The sequence below is a fragment of the Heliangelus exortis genome, chromosome 6, assembly GCF_036169615.1.
Source record: "Heliangelus exortis chromosome 6, bHelExo1.hap1, whole genome shotgun sequence".
NCBI classification, from domain to species: Eukaryota; Metazoa; Chordata; class Aves; order Apodiformes; family Trochilidae; genus Heliangelus; species Heliangelus exortis.
The window spans coordinates 13,803,554-13,816,677 of record NC_092427.1 but is presented as its reverse complement, the minus strand read 5'-3'; the positions used below and the strand labels follow the sequence as shown (position 1 = coordinate 13,816,677).

Below are 13,124 nucleotides of genomic sequence, written 5' to 3'. Positions count from 1 at the left end.
AAGTGCTTCCACTAATTTCACACTTAAAGACGGAACTCAAATCACAATTCCATTTTCTGTTACAAAATGAAAGATTAATCAACAAGGAATAACAGTGTAAAAAAATTTAGTCAGTTTACTTGAGAAAGACATGAGAAAAGCCAAAGTGCAAGGCAGGTAAGAGATTTCAGACTTACTCATTAGGGCAGTGGGAGAGTCAGTAATGGAAAGGTTGCCTGACTGCACATCACAGCTGAGATGACCACACATAAGCTGAAACTGCTATGGGATAGAGGAACACATTGGACCAAAATAAAAATCATATCCCAGCAGAAGTACTTCATAAGCTGCCACTGGAGCCTTTGAAAAGGCATAATGCAAAAAATAGAACAGGGCCTAGATTTGATCTGTGATCTTGTACTGTTGCTTAGTTTGTAAATGTGAAAAAACTTTCTGCTCTTCTCACATGCTATGAACATACCATTGAATAAAATATAAACAATACCTCTGTATCCAGGTGATTAACACAGCAGCCAGAACATTAGTGTTCAAAGAGAGCCAGTGAGATGCACAATCTGTCTATGCCCTCAGCTGCTACAAACAGGGATTTACCCACTGACTTAATCAGAAAAATCACTGAGTTCAAACCAGAAACCATCTCTTCCATTTTCTGGGAGACAATGGAGGAGGTTCTTGACTTCCATTCAGACATTCTTATAGTGGCACAATTTTACCTTAGATCATTTAAAGACATCATTGAATAGCACCTCATTTTATCAAATTGCTTTGAATTCCAATGTCAACTTTTTTTCTATGGCTGCTCTTTGAAACCAGTGAATTCAAGTTGGCATTTTGCCTAAAGTTAAATTTGCTAGAATACAAACTCATGGGCTTAAGTCTCCAGAGTTGTTTTGGAACTTGCATCACTGTAGTGGAGAGCTGATTTTGGGTTGCATTCACTACCAAAACTTTTTCTGTTTTCAAAGTACAGAATAATTTGTCTGGCAGATTACATTTCCATTTTGCTACCTGACAGGGAAAATATATGGATTACTGATTAGGATTATTATTAAGATTTAAATTTTTTTTCCTTTGAATTTTGATTATCTGGTCCACTGATTCCTCTATTGCACCAGCATTGTGCCACTAGCTGCAAATAAAAATCTGTGCATAAATCAGCTCTGCTGTCCCTATTCTCTATTTTTGCCTCTCAACAGGGATTCACACTAATCACTAGCAGTGTAATTTCTGGCAGTCTTGTTGCAGTCATGCCTGTTGTTCTCTTTTCAGCTCCCCGTGTCTGAGTATCCACACCTGGAGAGCTATAATGCTAAAACAATGCACTGCCTGTTGTGTTTTCTTCCTTCTCTAATGTATGTGGAATTGCTGAAGGCAATTTCTATCAAGTCCATAAAAGACAGAGGGAGGGAAAGAGAGACGTATCATGGTTTTGGCCTTGGGCTACAAAATTTTACTGGGCATATGAGCCCAGCAGTGTAAGGTAAGAGTACATTCACATTTGATTATTATAGTCAGCTTCAAATTCTGCTGATCAGCACGCAGATATGCTGTGCTAGCTCCACAACAGTCCAAGATGGGAGTGGGCATAGTTTAGCCACAGTGTCACAGAGCCCAGTGTGGCCTCTTTTCACCTCTTCTGGAGGAAATGAATCCATGAATCCATGCTACTGCCAGGAGACCACTGCCAGTATCGTCACTGGCTTGCTACACATCCTGTGGTCTTCAGTCTGCAATGTGCAGCAGTATAATCCACAACTGTAGGTTGAATGACATCTCTTTGCTGATAGCAAACAGGTACAGATCCATTTTAACAGTATCCCTGGGAGTCCCCTAGTGCAGAGGGAAGTTCTGGGAAACAGAGACCAAAGGGCAGTATTTACGCCATCCCGTGCTGGTGTCTAGGCTGGGGACAACTTTTCTGAAACAAAACACTCCCAGGACATTCTTTCAGAGGTGATGGAGGCCAGGGTCAGTACTCTCTCACAGTACACTAATGATCGATGTCAGCATAACCAACCTCAGGCAGCTACACGAACAGCATGGCACCTTTAAACTGCTTCTGTCTTTTTGCTGAGGGCTAGAAAGATGTAGTTAGTAACAGCTCTTAATCTAGTGGTAATAAGGACATTAAACTTTTTAGAGATTTCAAAGTGTTCAGCCTGAAGAAAAAGTATTCCCAAACTGCACAGTGTGAAGAGATACCTTGGCCATGATGTTACATATTCTATGTCCAAAACTTTTTCTGATTGAACATGCCAGCAGGAGAGTTTTTTCTTTTGCCTCTGATTACAGCAATGCCTGAGTGGAATGTCAGAAACATCTGGTGGATTTGTGGCCTATGCCCACTAACTTTATATTCATTCTGGAACACCAAGGCTGGAAAGGCAATGCTATAGTTTCCTGATTTTAAAGATCTTACTCAGTGATGTATACTTGGCAAAAAGGGTTAAAGCAGTTCTGCAGAAAACAAAAAATTGTATATTAGGAATTTGGTCAGGTCACCAGGACCACAGGTCTTGTGTCTTACAGTCTTGAAGAAGCATACAGCAAAGAAGGGAATGACATGCCCTTGGAGGATGAGACTTCTCTGCAGGACTTAAGTTTACAGAAACTGGTTCTAAATAAGCCCAGATTGAACCCAACATCACTGTCGACTTCAGCAGCATTTTTTAATGACTTAAACTGGCTGAAGCAGCTGGCAAGTCATATCGCATCACTAGGAGAAGCTGAATTTAGTTCAGGGAGCACATGTGGGTGGCACATGTAAAACATACAACTTTATCACTATCACATAACATCTGGAAAAATAATTTAAATCAGGACAGCTGACAACTCTGATTTGGGAGAAGTGTGTATGTATAAAATAATAAAACACTGCATTAGGAAAAGAACCTTGGACTATCCCTGCATGTCCCATTTCCTTGGAATCAGCCAGAAAGAAAGGAGTTTAGGACCAACAGAATCTCTTACAGCTGTCTCAAATCAGCAGTCACCCTCATCAAACTGTAAGATGTTAACAACACTGCCCATCAACCCTCAGCACTTACCTGAGCTAAAATGGAAAATAATTAAGGAAGGCACTAATTAAATAAAGGGTGGTATATATTTATGAGGCTATTGATGTTGCTATTATGAAAAAAAAACCACAAACAAACAAACCAAAAATTAACGTATATAGCCCAGAAAGCCATTTGTAGCTTGTAAGGTGAAAATTCTTGTTCTTTCCTCATTGCAGAACAGTCATCTTTGCCACAGAATATCTCTCTGGAAACTTGCACAGCTTCATCATGAAAATGTTCCTCTTCATACCCTAGATATTTAAAAATGAACCATTGCTTTCTTGTTTCGGAGCAGCCAGCTAAGAAACCTATTCCTTAATTAGCAGCTTCTCCCCAAAGATATTTACTCAGCAAATTTTCTTTTCAGTGGCAGTGCCATGGATGATTCAAAAGAACAGGGCCCATCTCTTCAGTATCCAGTGGCATTTAACTAAAAAAGTACTTGAACATTTTTAGGAGTTGACTTCTGCTATTTGTTTTGCATGGAGAAAATAAAGAGGCAAAACTGTTGAACATGATATAACTACTCAGCTATTGCATTTGTTTACATGACAGCGTATTATAGGGTTTAAAACAAAACAAAACACCCCTCAATGTTTTGTTGTTTCACTACACTCATGGTAGTGGAAAAAAAATTGGTGCTATTTGAACACTTCTCTCTCAATAGTTGAGACATTCAGGACTTAAGGATCACATTCAGGGTATCCTATACTAAAAAAACCCAGAACTTTCACATTGCATTTCTTCAACTTAGAAAAAAACACCCCCTCAAAAGCCCCAAAAGGGCCCTATCTGTAGGCCCATGGCCTCTGTTGACTTTGCGATCCTGATGGGCAGCTGGAGCCAGATTGAGAGTGTCACTTTAAACATCAAAAAACGGAGCTACTTCTCTTTCATGACTGACAAATGTGTTTAACCTTTGTAGACATCTCATTCCCACTAGCTGCCAGTTGGCTTAACACAGGCTGACCAGCAATTAAAAAGGAACTCACAGATGCTTCTTTCTCCAAAGCTTGAAAATATTGCAAGTCTAAAAGATGACACAGAGGACCAGAGTCACAGAGCTCATCATGCACACACTGAGTGGCTTAAACACAGAGCTTATTCCAGTGATTTTAAGGGGAACATTTGTCTAATAAAAACAGCCTATTTGTCTGGGCCTAGAATGGGAATTGGGCTAATTCATGGATGTGGGGCAATACTTAGCACTGACTCTTCAGTCTAGATCACAGATAAACATACACAGGGGTGTATTTATGTACCCTGGAGGTGATGGAAAGAGCACTGCAATAATTCAGAATCTGTCAGCTTGGTAACTGCTGACAAACTGTGTTTCTTCTTTATGTCACAGTTCATCCATCGGTGAAATGGATGGATATAGAAACCTATGCCTTTTCTAACTGTTCTTTGGAATTTTATAATCACTTTAAGACCCCTCATTAACAAAAGCTATGATACTACTATGATACTACTGGATCTGATGTTCTCTCCTCCTGTCTTTCAACACACACTGGATGCCACTAGTCTTTTGTAAGTCAGACATTCAGTAGACCCTATGATTTACTCACCTTTATGTGTAGAAAATTCTTGCCAGGCTTTCATCTTACACTGTACTTTTCATTTAAGACTAGCATAACAGCCAGGCTGGCAGGAAGAGTTCTTACTCTTTACCCAGTGAATAAAATAAAAAGTATCATGCTCTGAGTTTTATTCCAAAAGTTCAGCTTGGCTTTGTAAATTATGCATCATCGCTAACTCTGTGTGAACAGCTCACAGGCAAAAAAGACTGAGATCCTCTGTTGTGATACTCTGAGGAATTCATCCCAATCTGCCTTCACTGAGATCCTGGCTCATGGTTTCTATACTTTTCCTAATGTTTTTCAACCATTCCTGTTTCAGTTTTGGCAGCAACAGATACTTTTCAAGCAAGGACTTGTTTCGCATTGACCTAACAAATAAACGTAATGTTCAGCAATAAGAACATGGAAAAAGATGGTCTGAACAGAAAAAAAAAAATGAAACAATCAATTTGAGCACTACATGATGTCTGTGAAGCAGGAGAGTAAACAGTAATCTTTTAAATAAAACTAGAGAAAAAAAATCACATGTCTTTCTTTCAAATCTCCTTTTTACTCTTAACTCATGACAGAAACTGTACAGAACTTGTGGATTAATGGCTTTCTGAGGTTAATGATCCTTGTTTGTCTTGAGCTCTATAGACACTGGCTGGCTGGTCATGGACCTCTGGGAAATATTCTGCTTGTCTGACCAGTAAAAGCCCACCCTTAACTTGGGAGACCACTGCCTTTTTTTAAGTTATGCCACCCTCTGTGTCTGGAGAAGCTGGAGACTTTAATCAGTGACCGTCTCCTTGATTCAGAGCAAACTCTGAATATTTGAGTTTTGTAACAAGCCACTACCATTGTCCTACAAAGAACTGACTTGAGTTCTTAAGTTATCTGATGGAGAAAATTAGAGGAAGGATGAAACATTTACTTAGGAAAAATTCTAGATAATTGTACCATGGTGATGACATCTCTCTATGTTCTGTGGACACAGCTACACTGCTCCAAGGCAGCACTTCAGTCAGTAGTTCTGCTGGGCTACAGCTTTCACTACACAGCTCTCTACATCCGCAGTGCAGATAATCCACAGTTTAAGAATAGCTGAAAAATCAATCATTCCTCAGGGCTAGAGGTTTTGGTAGAATGGGTTCTGAAAAGACCCTCATTTGAAAACTACTGAAGAACATGTATGTATCTGCAGCATCCATTTAAACACAGGAGCTTGTGACCCTTAGTTCTCCCTCCCCACACCTTTCAGGATATCTCCACAGAAATCCAACAATAAAAATGACTTTTCAGCTGCAAAATGTGAGCTAGAAACTTAAATCTTCTAGGAGATAAACACCTCCTCCAAGCAAATGGTAATATTTATTCCTAGCTGATCATCTGCAGCCAGTAGTCTAGGGTTTAATGCCAGATACCAGTAAATTCAGTCAGCCTTTACACATGCAGAGCACAGATCAATTATTAACCTCATGCTCAGCCTTTCCTGCTCAGTGTAACCCAATTACATGTCCTCTGTTTTTTCCCTTGTGGGTCTCCAGAATATCTCTTGACCCTTGAGTGTGACAAAATGATCTTCATGAATACAAACATGTCCATGAATTCATCTGAGTCAGATTTTGCAGTTCTCTCCTCTTGGAAAATAAAGAAATCTGCCAGTCATTGGCTGAATGCAGTGGTTGCTTCCCATTTCAAATTACTCATTCACACAGAGACACAGAGATTTAGAGTGCCATTTGCTAAAAAAAAAACCAAAAAAACAAAAAAACAAAAAACAAACAAAACACCACAAAAAACACCAAAACCAAAAAATGGTTTTGAGTCTACCTCTTCTCTTAAAGACTTTATAGTGCTGGATTTAAACTGAAAACTCTAAGCAGCATTCCCATTTTCTGTGAAGTGTGTTTACAGCAGAGAATAATCCAAGGGACTAGAGATGTTTCTAACCACAGGACCTTCTCCATGTACATAAAGAAACTGACTGGGATATCTCTTGCCATGTCAGCCCTTTCTACTCATGGTGCCACAACCAGCCTCAGGGTTACTGGGCAAAACTTCCCACGCTACAGGCAACTGAGGAAAACTTCTCACTGCTCAACAAAGCTGTCTCCAACACTTCCCAACGTGACTCACATTCCTGCTCCTGGAAAAAATAACTATACCTGAACCTTTGCACCATTTTCCACTTCAGTCACATAAATTGTGCACACTGTCGAATGGATTTTGAAAGTCTGTCTGCAAGCCAGAAGGTGTACTTGAAAGATAAGACTGTTTGTTGCACTAGCAATAGCATATCCTAGAGAGGCTTTTTGCAGAAGTTAGTTATGTCCTGTGGTAGCCACATAACAAAACTAAACCCCACAAGGTGGTAAAGCAAAATAACCAGCAAAATCACCCCCAAAACCCACCCCAGTATTTCAGTAAGTTCTATTTTCCCTAATTATTTTAGCTTTGCCCCACTTAACTCCAGAGTACACAGTGTGAACACAATATAAAATTCTTTGCTTGAAAGACTAAAGTAGATATTTTCCCTTTCTTTACCACTGAATGACAAAACCTTTGGTTTTGCTTGAAAAAAGTTGTTGGAACTGAAGCTGAACAGACTTGCAAGGCAAAACTAATAAGGAGAATTTAAATGTCTTCAGCAGAGAGGATCCTTTGCTTCTAAACTAGAGACAGGAGAAGATTTCTGATTTATTAGAAAGGAAATAATCAGTTGCTTCTCACCAATTACATTTGCTTCTTCTTTTGCAGAGAGTTAATTCAGCTCACCTCTACTACAGGTTTTGGTTTCTTTTCCTGTTTCCTTCGAATATCAGCTGATTTCAAGACCATAAAGGACAGGGCAGTGTGGTTGATCTACATTCTGCTACTATATTCTGCACATCAGAGACCTAAGAGAAGAATTGCTCAATATATTTTCATTTTTACTTTTATTTTTAAGTGTTCTTTTTTCCTTGTCTTTAATCTTTCTTATGCAATTTCAGAGTCTTGCTTTCCAAAAGAACTGAGAGATCATTGTGATGGCAGCAGATACTGGAGAGAAATACAGAAAAAACCCTGACTCAAATTGTTCAGTTTCTTAAGAGATCAGGTAATATACACAGATAAATTTTCAGCCACTCTAGGATAGTTTGGCATTCTATGTCTTTTCTTTAGTGCTGGCTATCTGCTGTGTCTCTAGATTGGGATTAATTGTTTTCAAAAAGAAAACCAAACCCACTAAGAATCAAAGAAATCCCAGACTTGGGAAAACATTTTCTAAACAGTATACTTCATATCACACTTGATTACTTGCAGGGGGGAGGAAGTATAGATAAAGGACAAGCAATAACAGTTTCTTTGTTATAATTTTTCTTCCCCATCAGTTAGGGATCCTTAGGGATCAAGACAAGTTGATCATAATACTAAGGTACTAGTAATCTGGGGAAATCATGTACAGTGAAAATTTAGCCTGACAAAGAAAAAAAATAATTTATTGAAAGTAGCTTCCCATGATGTGAAAACCTCTGTGGACTGACATACTGTAAAAGACTAATAAGATCTTTTACCTATTTTTTTTTAGTTAAGTAATGGGCACTATAATTTGAAATTTTTACAGCACTGATATTAAAAATGCTCTGCCAGATATTACAATACTGCTTATGTTCTGGGTGTTGGATTAATGGGATTAGGTGAGCTTTACATACATACTTATCCATATACACATATCCATCTATATAATGCATACCCATCTATATATACATTTAATTTGAAAAACAATGGGCACAATATGTAGGACTGGGGAGGAGAGAGCAATGATAAATTATTGCATAGAATTTTTAAAGGAACATAAATGGTTTAAAAGCCTAAGTATCGACTAATGGTGGAAAGAATCCCTAAATCATCTTTTAAAAATGTAAATTTGCAAAATTATCCATAAGCTGCCAGGACACGAGGCAGCTGATCAGACTTAAGAACAACCTTGTGATATAGGTAAAGTTATTTGGCTGGGAACTATTTCTAGAAATATTAGATGCTGCACACTACCAAGTATCAAATTTTAGAGAATGAGGTCATCTGTGTAGCCCTGGAATATTGTATCATTGTGGTAACTTTACCTCCCTCACGAACCACCTGCCCTCTAGGGCTCCAAGCACTGCAAGGGCTTTCTTTGTGGGCAGCATTGATCTGAGCAGGTAAAGCCATGAGTGGGTATGAGGAGATTTTAATTCTTTTCCCAGACTTGACACTGGCTTGCTGGGTAACTCTAAATGAATAATTTTACTACCACAATACTGGTGTCTCAGTCAATACATATTGTATCTTCTAATTATATGACCTTCTCTACAGACTGACAGTGAAAAGTGTGTTTGGGTTAAATGTGATTATTTATTAATTTTACTGAAATGAATTCACTTTACAGGGAACATTTCACACCTGACTGGATTAGACTTTAGCTGCCTATGCAAGTTCATTTTCATATAAACCCTTTCAATATTGTCTAGCTATGAATAAGCCTTGCAGTTATTTTCCCTTCTTTTATGTTAAATATCTAACACAGGAAGTCTGCATTACTAGAAACATTCTTCTCAGTGTCACTTTCATTAGCAAATAATTTGCTTAGTTATTCTGTGTATAAAGGAAAAGGAGAATAACAATACATGAATAGTAGTTTGAAAAATGCTTTAAAAATGTGAGGTGTTAAAGTATCCACACACTGTTCTAGGATAGTTTCTTAACAAGTGGAAATGGTCTTGGAATTACAGCAAGAATTATTGCTGCTCACCTCTTAAGTGAGAATGTCCATTCCCATTTCACCAAGAGTCTAACCTTTATTTAACCAATCAGTGGTCCAGCTGGGACCTGGGACATTGTCAGACTCAGCGAGATTCCTTGAAAATAGGCCAGTAAAACAAAAGGAATCATGTTCACTTTTAATGATACCAGGGACATTATTATTCATAGTCTAATAATTTTATGGCAAGCATAAACCTGTAAGAAGAAAGAGTAACATATCTGAACATTATTTTCATTGGAATAATTTCAATTCCCACAAGACTGAAAAAAATAAAGAGGATTTGATTTTTAAAAAATTATTGCAACTGGGACAAGAGGCAGAGAATATTTGTGACTAAAATTATTATCTTGAAAGAATGACAGAGAAGCATGCACAGAGCAACTCTGAATGGGGCTTTCATGAGTTAACCAAGGTTACCTACTTTTCTTAATAACTGTCTGCATTGTGCTACATTTTAAAGACCACAGATGTGGAGTCTGACATCTCCAAAACCCTTTTATTCTACTGTTATCTTAATTTTACAAGATGGTAAATAAAAGCATCGTTGTCTAAATTGCCTGAGTGTGCTTTGAGCTGCTTCATTCTAATTTCCAGAAGTTGAGAACCAGAGCAGAGATTTGCAGATGGTGCAGCTGCCAAAATGCAAGGCCTATCCGTGCTCCTGCTGAGCTGCTACAAGTGATGCCAGTGTCCTGATCCAAACCTTTTCCCCCAGCCCCTTTAGAGATTCCCCCCTTTCCAGAACCTCCCAATTATAGCTTGCTGATGGCTGCATGTAATCAATAACAACCAATTGCCTCTGGTTTCTAAAGTCATTTGACACTACTCTGGCAGCAGAAGAGGTGATTTAAATAGATATTACGTTTTCGTTCACTTTATCTCTACTTCTGGTTGCCTGAGTGTAACTGTGAAGCAGGTTTCAAAGTTTCACCTCAGCAGGAGCTCTGCCACCCTGGCACTATGCAATGGAATATGAATATATCTGAAGATCACAAACACTTGCCTCCAAGAGCAAATCAGAGATGGAAATCTGGGACTGGACTGGAGAGGAGAGAGCATGGAGGGTTTCCTTGGTAGTTCCACAACCTTGCTGGGAGTCTGCTTAGGGGAGACAGGCTCAGGCTGATACTTTCTCAGCCACCCCTCCTGAAACCAGTGATTTCCGAAAGCCAGCCACAAGACAATTTTTTTTTTTTTCCTTATAGCTTGATTTGCTGGTACTTGAAAGCTTAGATATTTTGGAATTTGCAAGGTTTCAGAGTGGTCTGGATCATTTGGTCAAATGCACATATTCCACACAGCATTACCTTCCTATTGTTCTGCCACAGGCAGACTCACCAATGTGCTTACTCATGACTTCCAGTACTCCAGTGCCTGAGTTACTCTTGAATAATTCAAATATTTTTATGTAGGATGATGTTTGTCAGGAATAAGTTTTCTGAAAGCACTGAAAAGACTCAGGAGCCAGAGTTTTATTGAGAATAAGTTTATGCCCATAAATTTTTCACATGTTTTCAGAAAGTCCTCAGACCATGTGCATTTTAGTAGCAAATGGATTTATACCTTGTGTTTTGGTCAGTGAACCTAGAAAACTTTGACATTTTATGGCTTTAATATTCAGACATATTGGCTGTATTCAATTGACACAAACCAGTGAAGAGCAACACATGTGCCAAGACAGAATGCAAAAGATAAGATAGTAATATATTTCTGCACCAAGCGTTCTTGTACACTCATGGTATTTCTCATTCCCTTACCCTAGAGGCCTAATGGATCTCAGTGTGGAATAAGTAGCAAGAAATTGCTACTGTAGAGTCTTGCCAAATGAAAGTCAAAGCACATTTTAAGTCCCAACGACAGGATTATTCAAAGACTGAATAGGCAAGTGTAGCTCTGAATGCCAAATAAAGGGACATAAACAAGAGTGATGCTAATTTGCATAAACTGAATACTACGAAGTTGATAAAGTTGCAGACACAGAAGTGAACTTAAATCAGTGCAGAATTCTATACTATCATCACAAAAATCTTAACACAGTTACACTGGTCTCCCTTTGGTAGCAAATCAAGAGTACTTACCATTCTTGGAGAGAATCACAGCCAAATATTCATGAAAGTAGGTGTTGATGTACAGCAGAAGGCTTGGAGTATGTGCTGTGACAAAGCCAAATGCAATATTTTCCTTGGACATGACCGCATCCGCATAAATGGCAGAGCTTGAGGTGCTTGCGTTTTTTGTGACAGGATAAGGTTCTTGAAAAATATAGGTTATGGAAGTGCCAGCTTCAAATAATGCAGAAACCTCTGAAATCATACATAAACCAAGGGAATAATTTAATCTACTTTATTTTCAGCTATCCCAGACAAGCATGGACATGAGCTGTCTGCATCATCAGCAGAACCCTGCAAAATGCCCTTGACCCAGCTAACATCACTGTTCCTTAATTTTGACTAGGAAGGACTCACTAGTCCTTCCTTACCAGGTATTTGTCTGGCACAGAGAAGGACAGTGTATGGAGACGGGCTACTTTAGAGCTGGAATTAGAGCTCTGCAAGATGGAACAGGCCAAAATGTTTGTCAGCCAAATAAATGCTCAGTTCACCATCTTCTGACAGCTGATGTGTAAGGCAATATTCTCTGTCTTCTACCCACAGTAAAGACAATATATTTGTCCTCTCCAGTCACCTTTTCAACAAAATAAAGCAATACATTGACACAAAGACAGACAGTAAGGGAAGCTTCCTTCGGAACCTCCAAAAGAGAAATATCTACCTGTGCGTGCTCAGATCCCAAGAACTCACACTTGTGTTTTCAGTAAACACAACACAGTCCGGCCCCAAAATACAGATGATAAAAGCTGTTGTTTCTAATGAGAGGCAGGGTATGATCAGGATGGTGTTATCTTCAGCTGGAGACTGAGTGCAAGCTACTTTCTCCAATAAAATGGCTCCACCTCTATAGGAGTTGCATCTCCTAGCAGGGCACTGTGTGATTTGCCTCTTGTATTTGATACACCTCTTGTGGCACCTCTTGGTGCCAAATCCTCAGCAGTAAGTGGGCATAGTTCCATGGACTGCAGTACTACTATGCTGATTTACACCAGCAGATGATGCAGCCCACTTGGTAAATCTGCTCTATTTGCAAGGTCAGGGCCTGCTGTGGAAATTTAAACACTCACATTGCACCTTGTTGCTACTGAGCAGGAGTTTTCTTTCCTCTTGAAAAGAACATCCTATCTAAATTGGACATTCCTCATTTGCCCTGCTCCTTTTTCTGGTGTTGGCAACATCTCCTAAGAGCCACCAGAAAGGTTCAGTGATGACACAGAGACCAAACCACAAAAATCAGTTTTCTCCTGAATGCATCATGCTTATTTTTAAAATCTCTTAAGGTTTGGATGAGTTGTCACAGGAACGGTGAAACAAACCATAAAAAGACTACCTCTTTTTGCCACACCATAGCTCCAAAATTCTGTACAGAAAAGCTCTTGAGATTTTTTTAAGATGGACAAAGCTGGATGAGCTTTAAAAACAAGCAAACTAAATATTCAGACATGGGAAAGCAACTGTTATGAAAAATTTCAGCCCTGTTAGTTAATGTCTGGTCCAAGTTGTATGCAATTGAATACCAGAATCATACTGGGATAAAGTTGGTAATTTTACCAGTACAGGTAACATTGTTTTAAGTTCCCAGGCCACCACCAAAGTCAACAAAAGG

General features: G+C 38.9%; 1 protein-coding gene across 1 annotated transcript in view; it reads right to left on the bottom strand.

Annotated features, from left to right (window-relative positions):
• The window catches only part of CNTNAP5 (contactin associated protein family member 5), a 264,807-nt gene that overhangs the window by 19,009 nt on the left and 232,674 nt on the right, over positions 1 to 13,124 (bottom strand). The window contains exon 19 of the mRNA XM_071746754.1: positions 11,486 to 11,710. Coding sequence (XP_071602855.1) covers positions 11,486 to 11,710 — 225 coding nt within the window. The remainder of the gene's footprint in view (positions 1 to 11,485; positions 11,711 to 13,124) is intronic.